General features: G+C 33.4%; 3 protein-coding genes across 4 annotated transcripts; 2 read left to right on the forward strand and 1 right to left on the reverse strand.

The window, feature by feature from the left end:
• Positions 1-4307: 4307 nt before the first annotated feature.
• Positions 4308-12529, forward strand: LOC102608053 (serine/threonine-protein kinase Nek5). 2 transcript variants are annotated; one of them, XM_006481471.4, is made up of 15 exons: positions 4308-4889; positions 5017-5083; positions 5179-5244; positions 5342-5388; positions 5494-5539; positions 5655-5735; positions 5828-5870; positions 6007-6056; positions 6662-6743; positions 6838-6887; positions 7309-7382; positions 7704-7755; positions 7838-8488; positions 8581-10468; positions 11131-12529. In XM_006481471.4, exons 1-14 carry the CDS (start codon positions 4792-4794, stop codon positions 10450-10452), a joined length of 3279 nt encoding a protein of 1092 aa, XP_006481534.1. In that variant the 5' UTR covers positions 4308-4791; the 3' UTR covers positions 10453-10468; positions 11131-12529. The 2 variants fall into 2 exon arrangements, with proteins under 2 accessions (XP_006481534.1, XP_015386804.1); XM_015531318.3 differs by lacking the exon at positions 11131-12529 and having other exon boundaries at positions 8581-10729.
• On the forward strand, positions 11709-12398 carry LOC107177500 (NDR1/HIN1-like protein 1). Its single transcript, XM_015531359.1, has one exon. The coding sequence runs from the start codon at positions 11709-11711 to the stop codon at positions 12396-12398; it is 690 nt and encodes a 229-aa protein (XP_015386845.1).
• Positions 12530-14424: 1895 nt separating the features above from the next.
• LOC107177499 (uncharacterized) lies at positions 14425-15114 on the reverse strand. The gene has a single exon (XM_015531358.1). The coding sequence runs from the start codon at positions 15112-15114 to the stop codon at positions 14425-14427; it is 690 nt and encodes a 229-aa protein (XP_015386844.1).
• Between the last annotated feature and the right edge of the window lie 8716 nt (positions 15115-23830).

Raw genomic sequence — 23830 nt, forward strand, 5'->3', positions numbered from 1 at the left:
TAACAAAATTATTAAAAATATAATAAATTTTTCATCATACAATTAAAAAATCATATCAAGATAGCTTTCAAGCTACAGCAGCTAATGTATATTAAACACTTTAGTGCTGGAACTTTTAAGTTACAGCTGCTCAATCTCAATTTCAAACATACCCTTACTCTGCTTAGCTGCTTAGTATATTTACTAAAATTACAAATTATCAAAACAATGAATAAGGTTATTTTAATATTTCTCAAATTTAGTTTAAACGTCAATTTAATTTTTTTGTACTTTTGTGTATCAATTGCATAGAGCAGCTCTTCTTTCTCTTCAAAAGCATTTTCTAAGCTCGGCCGATCGACGGATCGAGCTTTTTCAAAAGGATTTTATGATCTCATTTGCAGTTGAGAGAATGTTTTTCAAAAACAGAAAATCCGTTCTTTGCAATTGAAAATTAAAAACAATATATTTGATTATTGTTTTTAAGACTAGATAATCTATCTTGTATTAATTCTTAAAACAGTAATACAAAATGGAACCAATAAAAACTTATTCTACCGACACTTAATGAATATCACATTATTTAGAATAAAAATTTTAATAGAATTTTAGAATATCTATTTATTATTCATAATTAAGAGCAGACACAACTGATTCTAATGAATATCACATTATTTAGAATAAAATTTTTAATAGAATTTTAGAATATCTATTTATTATTCATAACTAAGAGCAGACACAACTTATTTTGCACTCACTATACAAGAAAATACATGGATAACATTGTAAACAAACAAATAAGGGGTTAATTACATAAAATTTTAAAGTGGTGTTAGCAAAATAATTGAGAGTAGACGAAAGTCACAAAACATATTTTGAAGTCCTCAATTTTAAATATACGGATTCCACTTTTAAGCTCACATGAATACATGATGGTTACAATACGGGCTTTCGGAACCTCAACTTTTGATTGGAACCGGCCCGTCACGCAAACTCAAAAGCCCAGGCCCAAGTAAAATTATACCCCGAGTAGGGCCTTCGAGTTTTACAACCCGACGATTCCCGGCAAATTTGCAACCCCGAAAGGAACGACGGTTGATGAAATATGAAGGTGCACAAAAAGCACGTGCTTTGTTTCATAATGTAAACGAAAAAAGGAGGGGGGGGGGGGGGGAATTCAAGACTGAAATCGCATTGAATACTTAAACACAATCTCATGCATGATCCGGAATATTTAATTATCAATAAAAGTTAATTAAAATTTCTTCAAAATTTTAAAAAAAAATTATAATTTGTACTACTGTGTGGCCATGTGCTTGCTATTCGAATTAAGACTACTAGTGGTTGGAGAAACTTGGGAGCAAAAGGACCACCACGTTTCCTAAATCGCACCAAATCTGGTTTCATTTCAAGGAGAACGTGCCCTAGCCCCTAGTGTGTGTCCAAATCCTTAAATGTCCACTTCAAGTCAAAGATAACTTTAGCCACCACTTTGTTATTTTGTATGGTTCAATACAAGCCGCTTTTCAAAATTTATAAAAAAGAAAAAAGAAAAAAAGAAATTCCAATTCAAGCATGATTTAGTATCTATTAAGAGCTTAATGTCAATAAGTGTTACTTTCGTTTACTTTATAATAAATTAAATCAAATCAAATCATTGTGTTTGCTTATGGCAGATTACTTCAGCATGGCGAATTAAAAACAAATCACGTAAATCGCCTCTTTTATATGCAATTTATTAATTTGCATTAAATTTTAAAAGAGCATTCAAGTTGACCATGTGATAATTATATATATGTTATGTAACTCATACAGTTAAGACAAGTAGGTTAAGTTACCATAAGCATTACAAGGCAAATACACGATTGGACTAGGGACCAAGATCAATTAATGCTATTTATGTCAAAACCATAGTAACACTTCCTCCATTAAAGTAATCAATCAAAGTTTTAGCTAAGTAAAATACTAAAATTAGTTGGATGCTCTGATGGTGGTGATAATTAATAATTACTGATGACACTATAATTAAGCATTAGTCACTACTTAGAGAGTGAGATTGCATCTTCACACCAACTACCAATACCAACCTCTCCACAACCAACAAGCCAAGCTATTCATTTACACACCAAAAAAAAAATAAAAATGTAAATGTAACAAACTATCGTCACTTTTCGGATCTAATTTTCCTTTTACGTTAGTTCCTAATTTAATAAATAAAACAATAATAACAGAACTCGTCTACGTAGGAAGTGAGAGAAAATAACATACGCCAGGCTGTCAGTCCACCAAGAAATCTTTCTGGCTTACGTTGGCAATTAAAGGTGGGTCCCATGCCACGAGGCTTATAATTAACTGATGTCTGTGTCGTTTTCCGAAGCCGCATGTGCGCATGTTAGCGGACTACCGGAGAAGAATCCACATGATGCTGGAGAAAAGAATGGGGACTATGTGGACCAATCAAGGCCTTCCAGCGTGGCAGTTTTGGGGAAAGAAGTAGCGCGAAGGTACATGAGTGGAGCCGCGTGCGGCACCTTATTTATTGTCTGTTAAGTACGTTATAATTACAATAATCATTTTGTTCGGAATGTCAACTCATTGGGAACGTGAAATCTTTGCTTACCGTCCAATCCTGGTCAAATGTTGTTGAGTTCTGTTACTTCGACGGTCAGGATTAAAGCACATTCTTCATTCTCCTATTTCCCATTTGTTTTTAGACAAAAATTGGCTCATTGCAATTTTTCTTCTTTCTTTTTTTAATATTAAATATAATTGTTAAAGACTATCTTTGATCATCGCAATGATAATAAGTACAATGTAGAAATATATTTTAAGGTCGGAGAAATTTACTTCAAGTAAAGGAGAAAATTATCCATTATGTATCATTAATGTAAATTGAATCTCTTCCCTTAAAGAAAAGAGAGATGAAAATCACTCAATTAAAGGATGTTTCTCTCACGACACAAGGATTGAGTTGTTGATTATAAATAATTAAAGTAATAAACCATGAACTTATCGTAAAATGAGATGGCATACTAGGCTTCATTCTTTTTCTTTTTACGAAATGATATCCTTAACGGTATTTTACATGTCACTGTTGATGATAGAAAAACAATATTTAATTATTTATAATCAAAATATTGTTTTCCCTTATACTTGACCTTAATGATGATGGAAAAACAAGTAAAATATTGTTTTCCCTCTAAAAATTAAAAAAGAAAATAGAAAAGATATAGCAACATTGTTTTACATTTCACTGTTCACACCAAGTATCAATGCTCTTAGTTATTTTACTTATGCACCAATGCAATATGTATTTTTTTTAAAATACTGATTACACATCAGACTATTGAGTTACATCAGATATTTATATTTACAATAAGACATATAACTGACACTTATATTATTATATTAAATGCTATGAAGTATTTGTTGGGAAAAAAAAACTTATAAATAATTTCACACAATCATACATAATGTTTAATTGAGAAAATTTGAGTTCATAAAGACTCGAACCCCTACCCTCACAATCATGCTTAACTGTGAGAGTAGGGGTTCACCGCTGGGTTAAAAGTCCATTAGCCACTACAATACTTTCTTTGTACAACCATCAATGACTGATTCATATGCACATATAAGAGTAAATTGAAATTTTCAAAATATACTGCTACCTGATGTTAACCGTCGTTTATTTTATTACCATTATTTCTTTAGTGAGATTTGGTATGGATAATATTAAGGTAGCATGACACGCACCCAAATGGACTCGTATTTAAATTAACATTTTAAATATAGTTACAGTCTAATTTCAAAACATGACTACATGAATAATCAGTTAATTTTTTTAATTAAAAAAAAGTAAAGAAAAGTACAGCATTCCTGACTTTGTCGTGTTAAGAAAATTGGAGTATATAATATTTTGAAATTTAATCACTCATCACTTTTTTAATGAGGAGGAAGAAAACAATATGTTAATTATTTGGTGATATATCATTAATCGAATGTACTAATGTATTTAAAAAATTCACTTAACTTTAGATTGCTTATAAACACAATTAGACAGTTGGTTACAGCTGGTAACATCACTCCATAGTTGTGGGAAAAAAAATTATTTATCCTAATTTGGATTAAACTTATCTCAAATTTTCAATTTTCAAGCGTAAGTAAAGGATTCATAAATAAATGCACCCTACTTAACGCTTGTGGGGCAAAGCCAGGAGCCTCCCCTTCCCTATCATTGATTAGTACAATTATTATTATTCCTACACCAAAATAAATAAATAAAATAAAGACAAGCCGTAGAGCTCATATGAACTTGTAACACAGCTGGTTTTGTCGGCGTAGAAAGAAGCAAGCCCATAAGCTCGTCTTCCTAACTAACTACTAACCATAATCCTTAGTTATAAATTAACCGCACTCTTCATTCTTTATATTATATGTATATTTTTTTATTTATTTAAAACAACAAAAAAATAATAACTATTTTCAGCTGAGTGAGTGAACTGTGGAGTGAGTGATACGATAAAAGTAAGGAGAAAAGGAAAATGAAAAGGCATTGAATCGCATCGGAATTAGAAGACGGGAATCGGAGATGTCTCGGTGACTTTATTGACCGACGAAATTATTTTGAAATGATTGAATCGAAGAAGAACAAAACGGTGGCATTTCACCGAACGGACGTTCGAGCATTGTTTCGCATTCTCCGAGAAGAAGAAGGAGAAGAAGAAAATCAAATGGTTTGATCTACAGAGAGATCCGTAAAATCAATCAACACGCATTTGAATTTGATTGACTGAGAGGTTTTCAACCAAGCAAATGGAGTCTCGAATGGATCAGTACGAGATCATGGAGCAGATCGGTCGAGGCGCATTTGGTGCGGCGATTCTCGTTAACCACAGGGCCGAGAAGAAGAAGTAAGTTAGTATAATATTGTTAAAATTTGAAAGTTGAAATAGTATAATATTGTTAAAATTTGAAAGTTGAAACGGTGACGTTTACAGTTTTGGTGATTGGATCAATTTGTTGGATTTTCTTGTTCAGGTACGTGTTGAAGAAGATTCGGTTAGCGAGGCAAACGGAGCGTTGCAGGAGATCGGCTCATCAAGAAGTGAGCTAAAACTGCTGATCTAATTAGTATGCTTTGTCGTTTTGTCTTATTAGATTTGTCGTTTCGATGGATAAGAATTTATAATTGTAATGTAGATGGCTCTGATTGCTCGAGTTCAACATCCTTACATTGTTGAGTTTAAAGAAGCTTGGGTTGAGAAAGTAAGTAGATACTTCACATTTTTGTTGTCTTTTTCATTATCTTGTGAGTTTGAGCAGATTGATAAGATGAAAAGGTTTGTGAATGTGTAATTTGTAGGGTTGTTATGTTTGCATTGTCACTGGATATTGTGAAGGTGGAGACATGTGAGTTGTAAATTCGTTTTAAGATCTTGATGTTTGAAGTACTTTAAACTGTATAATTTAAGCATTACGTTCACATTTTGTTTATTAACCAACTCTCTATAACAGGGCTGAATTGATGAAAAAATCAAATGGGGCCTATTTCCCTGAGGAGGTACTTCCGTTACTTCATTCTTTTGTTATTGTTTTCATTATTTTGAGCTTGTGTATGAATTGAAAGTTTCTTGTTATCACTTGTACGTCTGTTTATGAATATGAATGTTGCACAGAAACTATGCAAGTGGTTTGCTCAGCTACTGTTAGCCGTTGATTACCTGCACTCGAATTATGTTCTGCACCGTGACCTAAAAGTATGTTTATGGGTAACTGGACTAGTATTTTGGTTTTATCTACATTATGTTTAGAGATTTTATGGACTGATATATATCTCTCTTCGTTGCAGTGCTCCAACATTTTTCTTACCAAAGATCAAGATGTTCGCCTTGGTAAGTTCTTATTAATCATAGTCGGGTTGACATGGACTTCTTCTTTTTCTTTTTTCATTTTTCTTTTCTCTGTTAGAAAGTTGACTACACTATTTTGATCTTATTCTAAGTTTAATCTTGTTTGCTTTGTTTTTAGGGGATTTTGGACTTGCCAAGACTCTTAAGGCTGATGACTTGGCATCTTCAGTATGTACTTTCTATGCCAATCATATTTTTATTTTTTAAATTTCATATTTGTTGCCTGTAGAAAACTGTGTTTCATGTTTTCAGTTTCATATGAAATAGGATAAAAATAATACCTGGATTTTTTTGATAGTCTGTCTTCTAAGGCATTCCCTTTTCCAGAGCAAGGAATCATATTTTCATATATTAAATAAACATATAAACCACGGGTGTGAAAACTCCCATTTGATAACGTAATTTCCTGACATCTGATATTGATATGCAAACTTAGTTTTAGTTAATGAAACATTTAATTGTCTAATGAGCAGATAAGTTTGTATGAATTGATGTTGTTACGCCAACATTTTGTTTCCTTGAAATCGACTATAAATTCTAAACAGCTAAGAATATAGTTACATATAGAACATTGGCAATAACCGTCATAGAAATTAATTTAAATAATGTTTTAGCTTTCAATTTTAAACAATGATGAAATGTAGTTAGATGCTTATTCTGTAATTATGAAGCTATTAACCTTTAATATTGATAACTTGTTGGATCTTGCTGCATTATACATGATTAATATGTGCTTTTAGTTGCTAGATTAATAACTCTTATATTTTGTTCAGGTGGTTGGAACTCCCAATTACATGTGTCCTGAACTGCTTGCAGATATTCCTTATGGTTTCAAGTCAGATATTTGGTCGCTGGGTATGTTTTTTCTAGTGTCTAGTCCTGTGTTCTAAACATATTCTGTGTTATTTTATGGCTGTCTCTATGGCTGAAGCGATTAATTGTTGACCAGGATGCTGCATGTATGAGATGGCTGCTCATCGCCCTGCTTTTAAAGCTTTTGTAAGATTTCTCTTTACTTGATATGAATTGTATATTGGGATGAATTTACATGAATACTGATTCTTCATCATGACAATTTGCAAATGGATTAACACTCTTGCATTTAGAATTTATTTTGAGAGCAACTTGATCAATGACTTCTATTCTTGTATTGTGCCTGAATTTTGTCTTTGTGGAGGAAGTCTAAGTAGTTTGCAAAATTATTTGACCTGCTTTGTATTGAAAGTTTGGACAAAAGCTAATTGCTCTGTCTGTATATTGCCCACCTCAATTCTGAAGTTCACTGACTTTTGGAGCCGTTTAGTAATGAATTGTAATACCATGCTCTTTTTTAACGCACTCTGTAGTTGGCCAAATTTATGCCATTTGTAATTATAGTAATTTATACTATTTCAATTGAACTACTTTTATCATACTTCAGGATATGGCAGGGTTGATAAGCAAGATAAATCGTTCCTCTATTGGCCCTTTGCCTTCCTGCTATTCACCATCCTTGTAAGTCACATATACTGTTGTGATGTGTATGAATTTTTAAATATTATGATACATGCCATATTCATGGAATTTTACTTTTTGATGATTTACCTTGTTGAAGAGTCTAGAGGATGATTGTAGCTTATATGAGTTCATGCTTGCATGTGTGCCTATGGAAAAAGATAAAAGTGGCATGTGTGCATGTTATGGTTGTGTGCAGGGGCTGAGGTGAAAAGAGGTTGATTTAAAGTAGGCAGTGTAGCTCATTTTTTTTCAATGTGTTATTGGTCTACAGTACATAGGATGATTAAGCAGTTAATTTGTTTATTTTTTTGTACACAGGAAAACACTTATCAAAGGTATGCTGAGAAAGAACCCCGAGCATCGGCCAAGTGTAAGCATTATCCAAAACAATGCATTTCAATTTCAAGAGTTCGTTGTCATCTTGACATTTTAAATTTAAACTTATTTTTCAGGCATCGGAGCTTTTGAAGCATCCATTTCTACAGCATTTTGTTGATCAATATCGTCCAACCTTTCCTCCAGCAGCCTGCTCCCCAGAGAAACCTATTTCAATTGCTCATGAGTCCAGGAGATGTATGGCTGAAAGCCAAAACAGCAGTAGCTCAGCTAGTGATAAAGACAGTTTACGTTCAGGTGATAGAAACATCTCAGCAACAGTGTTGAACAGTGAAAATAAAGCCACTGACACAGATTTGATCTCCATTGATGACGAAGATGGCCCTGAGCAGCCCCCGCCATGTGAGGAAGAGCATGGTCCTGATGTTTGCATTGTCAAGATGGATGACCGAGCGGTGATGAAACCTTCCCACAGTGAACAAATATCTACTGTTGAATCTAAGCAGCCAAAAACCATCAAAAGTATCATGATGGCTTTGAAAGAAGGGAAAGTAAGAGAAAATGGTTCCCCAATGAGAAGCACTCGTACAAAGGCTGTAGGTACACCAACCCAACGCTGCAACACAGAAGCATCACCCAAAGTCCTCAAACCCTGCTCCGTTGCTCCTGGTTTGAAGTCTAATTCAGACACACAAGGTCTTGCACCAGCAAAGCTAATGTTTGATTCCGCAAAGCGGGTTCAGGGATCAAATACTTTGAAGCATCAGGTTAGAGTCATTACTTGGTGTTTTCTGTCTGATTTCTTTATTACTCTGGTAGGTTCAATAGTTTCTTATTCCCCAATGATTTATTTTTGCAGTTACCTGTAATTGACTCCTCTCCAAAAACTAAACCTAGACATGATGGCATTCCTCCTACTGGTCCTGTAAAACATGTTGGCGAAGATGGACTCTCTACTAAGACAAGGCAAAAAACCCCTCCTTCCAATATGGTTAGACGGTCTCCATTTCCAGCTCGGACAAAACAAGTTGGGATTGACATTCCAAACACCGTGAGCAATACCATGAAGGTGGCTCCAATGGTTGCACCTAAGGAGCTTGAAAATACTCCTCATCAAGTGCCCAATGGTCGCCTTATTCGTATTTATAGGCAAAACTCACAGGAGTCTCAGAAAGCAGTGGTTGGACATTCACGGGGAATGCCAACTGAGAGCAGCAACTCAGTGTCGTCATCAGTTTCAATTCAGGCATTTGAACTTTGTGATGATGCAACAACCCCTTTTATTGACATGACTGAACAGACACACAATGATGATGATACAATTGTCCGCCATGAAGCCTTAGAAGCACTCCCGCCCGGCTGCTCGCAATCTCATTTGCGTTCTGATAAGTCTGGAAGTACATCTGGAGAAAACCTTCGGCATGATCATAAAACTGTTATGTGCTCAACTGATACCTCTGAGGATCTCTTATGTCTTCAGAAAATAACTGGTAGTGATGGGAGAATAAGTTCAAAAGCACCAAGTGAAGAATTTCTTTCATGTAACGATGATATACCTTCAAGCAGGCCAAGTATAGATGATACAACTTTAAGCTGCCCTTATACGAACGATGATAAGCCTTTAAATAGGCCCAGCACTAGGGATGATATCCCTTCAATTATGCTCAGCATGAGGGTCGATGCACCTTTACTCCGGCCTGACACCAAGGATGACGCACCTTTAAGCCAGCCCAGCACCAAGGATGACGCACATTTAAGCTGGCCCAGTACTAAGGATGATACACGTTTAAGCCAACTCAGTACTAAAGATGATACAACTTTATGCTGTCCTGCAACTAAGGATGATACACCTTTAAGCAGGCCCAGTACCAAGGATAATACATATTCAGAAAGACCCAGTGCCAAGGATGATACATCTTTAAACAGACCCAGCACCAAGGATGATACACCTTTAAATAGAACCAGTAGTAGGTCTGATGTACCGGTTCAGTCAAATCCTCCAACAGCATCAAACAGTGATGAAAAATTCACTCTAAGGGAACTTTTATCATCAGTAGCAGAAAGCACCCCTTCTGTTCCCTCATCCATTTCTCCTACTCAAAACAATTTACAGCTCGATAAAGGTATTATTTTGCAAAATCCAGTGATTGAAAAGTCAGGTGCTGGTCAACGTCCTCCTGCTTTTGATGATGTCATACATGTCATACGGCATAGCAGTTTCCGTGTTGGGAGTGAGCAGCCAGTGTTGGAAACTGTGGAAGTGGGGGTTCAAAATGTGGATGTTGGGAAGCTGATAAATGTTGTGAGGGATGAATTGGAAATGAGGAATATGGCCACTCCAGTGGCTCTGAAATCATCAAGTTGCTCTGAATCTGTGAGTTTGAAATCAAACATATCTGATCAATCAGGCGACAAAGAAATGGATGTAAGAAACCCTAATTCTGCTGCAATATCAAATTCTTCTGAGCAATCAAAACCAAATTCCCCGGTGACAGAAGATGAAACACCAGTGAAAGAAATCTTAGACGTGAAGTCTTTTAGGCAGAGGGCAGATGCACTTGAAGGTCTTTTAGAACTATCTGCAGAGTTGCTGCAACAAAATAGGTTGGAAGAGCTTGCAGTTGTTTTGAAGCCTTTTGGGAAAGATAAAGTCTCCCCAAGGGAGACAGCTATCTGGCTGGCAAAGAGTCTTAAAGGAATGATGATTGAGGAGTGTGGGCGGAGTTCATGAAGAATCTTCTCCAGTGGTAAGCCTCTCTAGCTTAAGGTTATTTGGTTATGTTCTAGTGATTCTTAGTGCTTTTCATGCTTTTGCATATTCAAGTTCCATTTGAAATTTTAAGAACAGTCAAGCCTGTCATCTTTTTCCTCATTTTCTAATTCTTTTAGTGCATTTTGTCATTGTACATAGTGACAATACAGATTATATAATTTTTCTTTGAGCCAAATGTATGGACATACTATAGTATGTGGTGAATGCAAGTTTTAGTGCAATTGTTGGTAAGGCATCCCTTTAGTTGTTCATGACTGTAGTGATAACTTGACTAATCTCTGGAGAAAACAAGGTAGACTGCTTAGCTTACAGCTAGACTGTACCTTCATTCTTCATTGATTTGAAGGCAAAGGCACTCTCAGCCATTGATCCAGGTGTTTATATTTCGCAGTTTTAATTTACAAAATTCGGTTCCTTTAGAGTAGCTGAAGACTCTAAATGAAGCATATCATACTTGCATATGAACAGATTTTCATAAATTTAAAGTGAATTTATTATACTATCTTACAGTTCATTTGATGAACGATGCATCTTATGTCGTATTATTTGGGAGGGATACAATTTGGGATGCATAGCATTACTCTTAATTTAACTGTTTTCTGTAATTAATTGTTTGTTTCAATTTGTTGCGGCCAGTACGAACCCAGAAGGTATTGTTAGTTGAGATAGTGAGGTTACATGACCTGAAACTGATGTCGGCTGGGATTCCTCAACTGGACGAAATTGCTTCAACTATTGAAATTGTACTATGATTGCACGCAAACTGATGACCAAATTCAGATGCTCATACATCAAGCATCAAGCATCAGGCTGTCCTTTTCGGCCTTTTTGACTTTCTCGGCAGTTATTGAGCAGCAACATGTCACCCGCGTCATAGTGACGCGGCCACTGCCAATTCTCAGATAAAGAAGGGAACAACCGAAACCGGCTGCGATCGTTTTGTAGTTTCCTTTACGGGAAAGTGCCTTGTACTTTCATGCAGAATTAATTCCCCACGCCAAGGAATGCCTTTTTGCTACGTGCTAAACAGCCGTCCGAGACAACGATCTGATTCCAACGAACATTCCCTGAAGAAACGCTTATAAAACCCAAAACACTTTCACCGCGTTTTACATCTCTACAATCTAATTTCTCTTTCTTCTTCATATCTACCTTCGCCATTAAGGTACAATTACAAACACTTAATTTAATTTCTTTTCCTCTCTCGTTTTATTATGTCGGATGCAATCAATTTTTCCCACCTTGACATAACATCAGCACAACCACCACCATCCCGTGCTCCGCAGCCTAAAGAAAACTCCCAATGCTTCCACTTCGTCCGCCGCTTGATCACTGCACTTCTCTTCTTGTTCGTCTTAATAAGCGTCGTAAGCTGGATTGCATGGCTGATTGTTCATCCATTGTGTCCGGTTTTCACAGTCAGCTCCTTCACCGTATCAAACTTAACTCTCTCCAATAATAATGACTCAAGAATTAAAGCCGATTATCACTTAGTATTCTCCATGAAGAACCCCAACAAGAAAGTTCCCTTAGTCATCAACAATTTCGAAATTCTGTTGTTGTATAAAAATGATACGGTTCTTATACAAACATGGATCACGGAAGCTGTGTCCTTGGAGAAGATGAGCCAAAAAAATTGGAGCCCCGAGTTTCCAAGGGACTTTGGTGAGCCTTTGCATGGAAGGGAATTCAATGAGATTGGTAAAGATTGGAGCAAAAGAGTGGTTAGTTTTGATGTGAAAATGAAGATTGAGGCTAGATTTACGTATGGGATTTGGTTATCAAAGAGAAGAATTATGAAGGTTTCTTGCATTAACTTGGTTGTTGAATTCCTAGAACCTCGAGGGATTAATGGGAAGCTCAGGGTTGCCGGAGGCAAAGTTTGCTCTGTTCATTTGGCTTAGTGTAATTCATTATTTGTCTTCTGGGATTTGATCTCTTCTTGTGAAATTCCCTCTTTGTGCATCCGTTTAGGGTATGTGTATATGTTCATCAATCTTCATGATTTTACTAATTAATTGTGATTTTAGTATTATTATTTTTTTTTTTTGGTTTTTCTAGTCAAACTATGTACGTACGAGCACGGCTAGTTAGTCATCATCATTTAGTGACCCAAATTCTTCGATTCATTCTTCACGTAAACCTTTATTATTTACTTCCATTTGATTTTTTACATAGTTCAATAAAGTCAAATGATTTGTTAGTAAAAGTTTTGTCATCATTCTCAGATTATTATGTTACCATCTAGTCACTAGACGACGTAGGTTCATGAAAATTTCCTAGATGGCTATTGTTCTACTAAGGGGTAGCTCCATTAGTCAAAATGGCGTGGACACATATTAATAAATAGGCAATAAAATGTCAAAACCTTCAATGATTTTACATTCTAAAAATATTCTTTTGTTTCATTAGTATGTTATGAATATAATTTATAAATAATAATTTTGACAAAAAATAGTAAATATGTTATAAGTTTTCTAATAATATAAGTGTAAGATAAAATTAATTTAATTTTTAAACCACAATAACTAGTGTTTATCAAATATTTTTAAAACCGTAATTTTTTAGCTTCAGCTACCCAACTACAACACAAATAGGCCTAATACTAAAAAATTTAAGGGTGGAGTTATTTGCACTCTAAAAATCACTTGAACACTCTAATTTTAATAAAAATATGTATTATAAAAACACCCATCATGTGAATTACTATTAAAAACAATATATTATAAGTTAATATTATATGATTACTTTAAACACCACATACCATATTATTCAATTTATAATTCTCATACTTTAAACTTGAAGAATTCTATTTTCAACTCTTTTTGTTTTTTGGTTTGGCTTTGATCCTTCTTCTTCATCTTCTTGGGCTCTTCATCTTCTTCTACTCCTTTTTTTTTTTTATAGTAGTTATGAAATATTTTATTATTATTATGTTCTCATTGCAAGTTATTTTGGGTGCAAAATTCAATATTGAACACAAAAATTAAAAAAATTAATAAGTAGAATTATGTTAAATAATTTATTTACAAACTTGACTTAATTATATTGTTGTATATAGTTATATGTTAAATCTCTTAAATTTAGTGTGCTAAATAGCTTTATTAGGGTTTTAAGTAAATAAAATAAGCAATTTAAATAATTTAAGTAAATATATTTTTAAAATTTTAAAGAATGTTTAAAGCAAAATTTAATTTTTAATTAATATATGAGTGTGCAGACTAATAAAGTGTACAAAATAATATTTAGACTGCAAATATCCCTACCAAAATTTAACGCACATTGAGCTCACCATAGGGTGGGGTATATTTGATATTGCACTGATTCGGCCCATTTCTGCTGTGCTTTATGGGTTACTGGGCTCACCTCTGATCCACGTCTTTGTTAGTGCTCTAGGCTACCGCTCTCAACTCTCAGGCAGTGGGTCTCTTTTGTCTATATAACTTCAATCCAGTCCTCAGAAATCAATTCCAGCCCCAACAATTCTAAAATTTTCGTTATGTAATTGAAAAGCTTTTATATAATACATACGATAAATCATGAAAACTTCCTCTCCAAGAACGAGGAAATGGTTTATGGTGTGTTTGGTATCGAGTTTGAACAATTGTAGTTTTTTAAGTTAAAGGTCATGTTTGGTTGAGAATTATTTTGATAAATACTAATTGTTGTGACTTAAAGACTAATTTGATTTGATTTTACATTTATATGACAAAAAAGGTATAACATTTTTATTATTTTGTTAAAATTATTATTTAATTATCATATTTATTACAGACTATCAACTTTTATTTTATAATTATTATTATTTTTATAATAACTGTAATTTAAAAGGTATAATACCTCAACAGCAAACAGCGCCTCAAAATCATTAAAAAAATAAAAATAAAAATCACTGAATAACTAACAACTATCTAAAACCGAATAACGAACCTAATCATGATGAACTGAGCAGTTATTTTTCCCTCCAGTATCCTTGAGCTTCCCATGAATCTCTTTGGCAGCTGAAAATTCAGCAACCAAATTCGTGCATGAAACCTTCATGAGACTTTGCTTTGTTGGCAAAATCCGATACCCGAATCTAACCCTAATCCTCATTATCACGTTAAAACTCACCATTCTTTTGCTCCCATAATCATTACTCATCTCATTGAATTCTCCTGCATGCAACGGCCCACAGAAGTCACTTCGAAACCTCGGACTTTGACGTTGTTGGCCCATTTTCTCCAAACACAGAGGCCCCATCCACGCCGTTGCAATGACGGCGGCGGATTTATCATACATCAGACAAACATCATCGGAACGGTCGATGGACAAGCTGGCTTTCTTGTTAGGGTTCTTAATGGAGACTACAAGTTCATAATCACCCTTTACTCTCGAGTTCAAGAGAGTGAAGTTTGATACGGTGAAGGAGTTGACAGTGAAAACTGGCGGCAACGGATGTACAATCAACCATGCAATCGAGCTTATGACGCTCGCTAGAACAAACAACAAAACAAGTGCAATGATCAAACGGCGGACGAAGTAGGAACTATGGGAGTTACTGTGAGGCTGCGAAGCACTAGATTGAATATGAACGGCGGATTGGGAATTGGCAGTTGATGACCTGTTAGTATCTGACATTTTGTTCAAGTGTTTTTTTTTTGGAAGGGGGGGGGGGGGGGGGTGTCTGGTGAATCTGGTGATCTGGTGTGGGGAGACAACCAACCTTTATATAGATTATTTTAAAATATGTTTCACTGCGATAATCACATGTATTAATTGAGTGTATTATCATTAATATACTCTTAAAATTTTCCTTTACCTCTACTGTGGACACATTAATATACACATGTAAAAAAATTATTAATATACACGTGATTATCGCAGGAAAAGATACGCCGGTGGAGAAAAAAAAAACAAAAGAACGGAGGCGAGTTGAAAAACAAAACGGCGTAAATGGGATTGACCGTTGACCGCGTGGCGTAAAGTCATTCCCGGCAGTAGAATTAAATTTTAATTAAAGCCAAAATAACCAAAGTCAACTCTAATTGGAGTGAGCCAACATTAGGATGGATAGATACACATAATACATATTACGTACATGCTGGCTAGAAAGCAGTTCTCATTCACTTAATTGATTGATAAACAAAAATCAAACGCACCCTTAGAAGTTCCATCGCTGTGTACAATGAACTCGGCCACGGTCTGTCGCCGTCGCTCACTATCAAGTCATGGTGGTGACTGGTGCATGCATGCCTCTGTTTGTGCGACCTGTTTAGATATTGAAATTTTTACGATTGAAATTATTAAGGAATCATTGTAGTCAGCCATTGCTTCATTGTATATCATCTATTTTTGGTCGTACATATATATATTTTAGTCTTGGATAGTTACTGTATTCTAGAAAACTACCAATAGGTGAATTATTTATTTCCCTTTCTATTATTTATTTCCTTTTCTATATAACCATGTAAACTGTATAAAATTGTAATTATATTGTTCAATGAACGTCAGTCAAGCCATTTTTCTCATATCTATATTCTTCTCTAAAACCTTTTCAGAAATTTTGGTTCGTATTTACAATCACGAGTCTGTCAAGATTAACCTAAATCAATTATATATATCATAACATATATGCTCCTGACTTTTAATTCACATATTAGGATATATATATACCCGCAATCACTAATGTTCAATCAATTAGCATAGTGCAGCTGGAACTCTATTGTCCTCCCATAAAATTGAATAAGAGTAGATACCTCTCCTACAAATGTAATTAGAAGATGTGAATATATCTACAGTCTTGTTACATATATTCGATCGCGCTTTTTTATTTAATTAACTATTATATATGCGAAGTTAATTAAATTATTCTTTAAATGCAGACGGAAGTACTACAAAATTGATAATATATACCTGAATAATAAATCAAGTTTTACACTATAATCAAATGATGATAATTATGATTGAGATATTTGTACTACAATTTACAAGTTTCAACGATGGTTGTTTTGAGGCAAGAGACATCAAAAGATTCATCGGCCCTGGGTATGATGGGGAAATATTCAACAGCACATAAAATATAGTTATTGACTTATTATTATTATTATTTTTTTAATGAAAGGTCATGCTTTCATTGATTCAAAGTAGAAGTAAACACATAATTTCTAATGGTACATTATCCATCCATACAACAGATTCTTTGCATCCTAAAGCCCTTTTAGTCAAGGGATGGGCATTAGTATTATGGAATCTAGAAGTATGTTGAATCTGAACATTTTGAAAATCTTTTCTCCTATCTAGAATGTTGGAAACTACCCAACAAATTTATGTCCCACTACCAGGGACGGATTCAGAATTTAATATTACCCCGGGCTAAATTAAAAATTTTATTTTGAAACGAACATAAAAAATTATATATAAAAATAAGTATATTAAATAAGGAAGAATACCAAAAATCTTATCTCTCTAAATATGGACTATAAACAAAAATAATTAAAAAAGTAAAAAATAAAAGACAACTCGAATATGAAAACACTACTTTTCAATGATAGAATCTGACACTGCAGCCTAAAATAATATATAATTATATAAGGATTAAAAAATCAATTAAGAATTTTAAATTAAAATCGATCAATACATGTAATTACAATCAATTAAAAATTGCAAGTAAAACTTTTATATTTGAAGTGAAGTACTAAGTTACCAAACTTAATAAATTAAACATAAAATTTATTCATCCTTTCAAATTGTAAAGGTATTATTAGTCAAAAGTTTCAATAATAAACTAAACTCAATTCAGTAAAAATGTATTTGGGTGTAGTTGTTTCTTTGTCAGCGCTTTATCTCTCTTTAAAGAACTAAATATTAATGATTATTCTATCAAAACCTCCTTAAAATACTCAAATTTTATTTTCTAACTTGTTCTCTTAGTTAATATAACTAATAAATAAAATCCGAAAATTCACATAAAAAAATTATAAAAATACTGATAATTGTTACTACATATTGTTTCTATAAGTACTTTTACTACTAGTGACGATGTTATATTACATTGACATTTTTTTTCAATTAGAAGTTTTTTAAAATAAATTAAAGCAGTGATAAAATTTTAGCTCCCTAATGTTTTCAATCTATTCAATAAATATATGATTTAATCATTTTATAGAATAAGTCACTAATTTCAATTGAAAATAATATAAGTGAATAAGGGACATATTTGTAAACAAAATAAAAACTCTATTGTTATATAAAATTGATGAAAACATAAGAGTAATTGGGTTAGGGACATATTTGAATATTAAATAAAAACTCTACTGTTATACTAAATTGATGAAAATATAAGGATAATTGAGTTAGGGACATATATGAAAATAAAATAAAAACTCTATTATTTTACAAATTGATGAAACATTAAGGGGTATAAACGATTTTGTCTGGGCTAGACCGGGCTGTCACGCGTAGGTCCGCCACTGCCCACTACCCTTCCCGTTGTTTACTAGATCTACAACTTCCTGACGATCTGCATTCCCCACTCAATGGGGGTCTCCGCTGACTATTCTCGGTAGGTTCTCAATCTGAACTTGATCTTTCAATTTAACTCTCTTGAAATAATCTATTGCTGCTTCTGCCCTGGCAAAGGACAAAAGAGGATTTGACTTCTTTCCTTTAAAAAGAAAATGATTTCTTGCATTCCAGGCTACCCACCAAATACAAACCTGTAATTTCCTATTTTTCTTGCTCATATTTTGCAGTGTATTTAAAATAAAACCCATCCCATCTTGTTATGGAAAAAATGACTTGTTGTGATCAGCAAAATGAGCAAGCCTCCAAATTTTACAAGCTGCCTTACAGTCAAATAAGGCATGTGGTATGTTTTCCAGACCTTTTTTTGCATATTTGGCACATGGGGGGTTTTTAATTTCTTCTTTTTCCAAAGATTTTCAGCAGTAAGCAACATGTTTTTAACTGCTCTCCACAAAATGATCTTTATCGTTTATGGCACATTGAGGTTCCAAAGTATCTGCTAATAACTGGAGCAGTTACTGAACAGCAAGGGGTATTTGAAAACTTGATTTTAAGGCTCTTTGGTATCCACTTTTTACAGAGTATTGCCCCTTTCTATTGTAGTGCTAGCACATCTCATCTTGTTTTTGACTCCCTGGTAGTGGTATTTTCAAAATCGCTTCAGCATCTTCTTTAGTAAAGTGTTATTCCACCAAGTCTACATTCCACTGATTTTCAGAATAAATCAAATCTGCAATAGCATTTTCAAGCATTGTTGGAACAAAAATAGGCCTAAAAAAAACAGGCCTCAGCATCCAATTATCTTTATACACTTGAATCTTTTTTCCATTTTCTATCCTCCATCTAACACCCTGTGAATAACTTGTTTACCTCACAAAATACTCCTCCAAATATAAGATGGTTAGATATAGTGGATGCACTAAAAAAACTAGTGTGTTTAAAGTATTTGCTTTCAGGATCTTGGCTACTAGCGATTCAGGGAACTGCAACAATCTCCACCCTTACTTCGCTATCTGTACTTGATTGAAGCTAGAAAAATCTCTAAATCCTATGTCTCCTCTACTCTTAGCATATCTCATTCTTTCCCATCTAGCCAAGTGGATGTTGTTCTTATCGTTTTTAGAACTCCACCAAAATCTGGCAATAACTTTCTGAATGTCATTATAGATGCCCATATGAAGCCTAAACACACTCATTGCAAAAGCTAGTACCACTTATGCAACTGCCTTAATTAACACTTCTTTATCCCACTAGAAAATAATTTATTCTGCCAATTAGAGATCTTACTCAACACCCTTAGATCGACATCTTTGAAAAAGTGCATCTTCTTTCTTCCTATCATTGAGGACAATCCTATGTGTTTCTCATGCTTGCATATTACTTTTAGTTGGAAAAGTGTCTTAATTGCTAACATTTGACCTTTTGGAATTCTCACTAAAGAACATTAAAGACTCTTCAAAGTTGAAAATTTGTCCTGAAGCTTGGGCATAACAATCAAATAAAGCTTTTAAGTGCTTGCATTCGTCAATAAAGGCCCTTATAAAAATCATACTATCATCTTCAAAAAGTAGATGGGATATTGTTGTGTATGTGCCAAATCTCAGCCCATGAATTAGTTTTTTTTCTTTCAGCCTGCACCAAAATATTAGAGAAAGCTTCTGCACATATTAGAAACAGGTATAGTGATAATGGACATCTTTGTCTTAAACATCTTTGGGGGCTTATTAAACCTTTCACTACTCATTAATCAGGATAAAAAAGGTTGGGGTGGTAATACAATCCATGATCAGATTTATCTGCTTAAATGAAAAGCCTAATTTTCCCACTCAACTCTATGATATACTTTGCTTACATCAAGCTTTAAAGCTACCAATCCCTTTTTTTCTCACTTTATTATGCCTAGTTTTATGTAAGCTCTCATATTCAATGATGATATTATCTGTTATAAGCCTATTTGGAATAAAAGTACTTTGTGTTGGTGAGATTACATAATGTAGAATATGTCTCAACCTATTAACTATGACTTTAGTGACAATTCTGTAGATTATATTACATAGATTAATAGACTTATATTTAGAGACTCGCCTAGGTTTAGATACTTTAGGGATGAGAGCTATAAAAGTATGGTTTAGGGGAGCGATTGTACCTTGACCATTTAAGATATACATATAGATTCTTGTAACTCCATTACCAATTACCTTCCAATGCTTTTAAAAAAAGGCAGTTGGTAAACCATCAAGACCAGGTGCTTTGGTGGGGCACATTTGGGTAAGGGCTGTCTTGATCTCCTCCAAAGTAAATGGTTAATCCAATTCTTCTTTCATTTTATCAGTTACTCTTGGTTGCACGCCTTCTAGTGCAGCATCAATCTGTGTTGAACTTGGGCTTGAGGTTATGAATAATTCTTGAAAATGCTTGCAGAATACTCTTTTCACAATTTCACTTTCCTTTCTGTACTGTCCTCATTTGTCTTCAATTTCCAAAATTGTGTTCTTTCTCTTCCTAGCTGAGGCTTTGACATGAAAAAACTTAATGTTTTTATCACCCTCTAATAGCTTATCTGCTCTTGACCTCTATATCCAGTATATTTCCTCATCAATCAAAACGTTCTAGATTTCTTTTTCAATGGCTCTGATTTCTGTTCTACTCTCATAATGCAAGTTATTTATTTATTTATTTATTTTGACATCCTACAACTTCTTAATCAGTTATCGCCTTATCCACCTTATTTTTTCTTCCCTTAAACTCCTCTTTGGTCCATAAATGCAACTCAACCAGAGACCATTTGGCTATTTGCTTAAATCTCAACATAGGGTTTTCACCACATCTTTCATAATATCGGGCCCACTCAGCTTTGACAATATGTTTACAAATATCATAAGAACTCCATAAATCTTTGTAATGGACTCTTGAGAAAGACCTTGTGATATAATTCACCTATTGGTGTCAATCTCACATAGCCACATTGTCAACCCTTTGCTTATTCGATGTTATTTTTATATTTTGATATGTTAACTAATTTTAAATTGAACTTCTCAAGTGCAGACATTAAAATATGAATTTCATATAGACAGAACTAAAAGATAAAAAAAAGATTGTGCATTATTTTTGTCTTTTAGTGTTTGAAAGTCTATTTTTCCCCTTTATCGATGACAATGAGCAAGTAGTGATCAGTGTTCAAGTGAGACAAAGGAGGCGAGTGACGTCGGAGCTGCAGCCAGTTTGAACAAACATCGATCTGCATAGGATTTTGGGAATGAGAAAACCAAAAGAATATCAGCGATATAAAAATTCTAAAAGATTTAATATAAATTTTTGATATAATTTCATTATATTTAGCCTTTTGTCTAAGGGATTGGATTTTTTTTTTAAATACTAATAAAATGAAATTTAAGCTGTCAATAAATCTCTATAAATTTAAATGTTTCCATAGAGATAACAAATAGGCTAGGCCTGGTTGTTTGGCCAAAGCTTGAATACATTTTGGATTTTTTTTTTCACAATTGGCCTTTCAATATTACTTGGAAATGTCTTCATGTTTAGGTTTTCATGTATACAACACCTGGACTCCTGGAGATCTTTAAAATTTTACTTGTACTGTGGTCTAAAATACGATTTTGAAAAAAAAATGTTGTAAATAAAATACATGTGAATTTATATATTTTTGAAAATGAAAATTTAGAAGAAAAACGAGTTCAGTGTTTTGGGATAGGGTATTTAAATGAGGCCCAAACTCATACCCTCAAATGTTTTGAGGTTTTATCCGTTAAGTACCATTGCCCATTGAGCTGTATGGCCTAGTGACTTATGAAAAGAAGCCATCAATGGAGTAATTTCGTTAATTAACCTTATTGCCAAAGGAAAATGATATCTAAAGGAAATTTAGTAATTAGCCTTATTGCCAAAGGCAAATGATATCTAAAGGAAATTTAGTGATAATCAATAAGATAATGGAACTTATTAGAGATAAATTTAGGATGTTTAATGAAAGCAAACAACTAATCATTAAATGGATTGTTTTGATGCAGCATCAGGACTCGCATAAGACTTCTACTTGATATGTGCAAGGATGCCGTGTAAGCTAACAACTCAATCCATACAACAGTTTTCTACAACTATTGTAGATATTTAACCTCTGTAAATGAAATCACAAATAAGTTACTATCTTTTTTTATATATAATAAAGGTAAGGGGTAGACAAAGTCTAAATTCACTTTTTTAATTCGTTATCTCTCTAAGACTTAAACTCAGATAATCAATCATATAAATATGCTTGAAAGCAATTCGACCACACCTTTAGGACAATATAATCACAAAATTTAATCTAAAAGACAAAACATTAATTCACTTATAGTTAGTGAGTAAATCTGCATGCATGGCTACTTACTTTTGTCTGAAAATTTTTATCGTTGTGTTGATATAAGAATATACACACTCTAGGGCCAGACTCGTTTCATCTAATCGATTATTGCTGGTAATTAGTATGTCTCTCAAATGGCAAATGTGAAGGGTTGGTGTCAAGCATGCATGAAATTTTGTGACATTTTCAATGACATATATTAACATTCACGTCTAACGCTGATCTTCTCTCTACTAGAATTTTGGCAGTTATATCCTTCTAAAAAATGAGATACAGAGGTACCCATTACTCGACTAAGAAATAATCTATTAATGAATAATGATTTCAAACTTAAAGCAATTACAAAAAAGACCTTTTTAAAAAAAATTAAAATGATTAGGCAAAATAAAAAACAAAAGAGATTAATGAAATAAGAGTAATGATATAGTCACAAACTTATTTTGTACAAACTGATGTGGCGTTAATTCATTAGTTGAATTAAATATCTCTTGCCTCACATGATTTATTTATATTATTTTATATTTTCACTCAACCAATGAATTAATGACATATTAGTTTATACAAGATAAATTTGTAGAAGAGTTTGTGGCTGTATCACACTCATGAAATAATATGTCAAAATTATTGTTTGTTTGAAATTATGTAGTATCAAAACACAATATATAATGAAACCATTAAACTGCTTACCAAATCTAGATGCTAAACAAACCCATTCTCAATTTTTAAAATTTTAAATTTTACCCAACAAATCGACTAAATATCCAATAAATCCTTACTAAACCCAATTTGTATAAAATTGATGTTTTCACTCATTAAACACATTCAGTTCATTTATAAACCCTTATTAACTAATTTAGATCTTATGAATGCATAAGGATGCAGTTTTTATGAATTTATTTTTCCTTTCATAAAAATTCCATAATCATGTGGCTCATTGTTAATTCTTTTAGTACAGAATTCGTGTTGAGTAAAATTTTCCTAAAATTAAGGGAAAAAAAACTAATTTCATTTAGTAATGACGATAAAGATGAATTCATTAAGAATGGAATTTCTCTTGCAAGCAAATATGGAGCTGCTGTTGGAATTTTGGGATAAACAAAGAGTTAAGTTCTTTAATACTTCAACCATGAGGTTTCATTTTGTTTTACTTCTCCTACCGTCGTCCTACTCTACCCTAAAATGGAAACTACCCAACAATCTTTCTGAAGTTTCACATTAACATGAGATACATAGAAAAGTATATTATTTTTTGAATGACAATATATTGTTTCTTAAGGGAAGGTATTTTGTTTTCTGGGAACCTTTCTCCTAAATAAACAACAACACAAAATTAGTGTCTTTTCTTATACTTACATATAGAATTCATCCTTACTATTTCGTATAAAGTTAGTGTTTCAACTCATTGGAATTTATATATATATATATAATATAATATAAAAAGTTATGCATTTTTTATGAATTTCCTAGTAA

The sequence above is a fragment of the Citrus sinensis genome, chromosome 8, assembly GCF_022201045.2.
Source record: "Citrus sinensis cultivar Valencia sweet orange chromosome 8, DVS_A1.0, whole genome shotgun sequence".
Taxonomy (NCBI): Eukaryota; Viridiplantae; Streptophyta; class Magnoliopsida; order Sapindales; family Rutaceae; genus Citrus; species Citrus sinensis.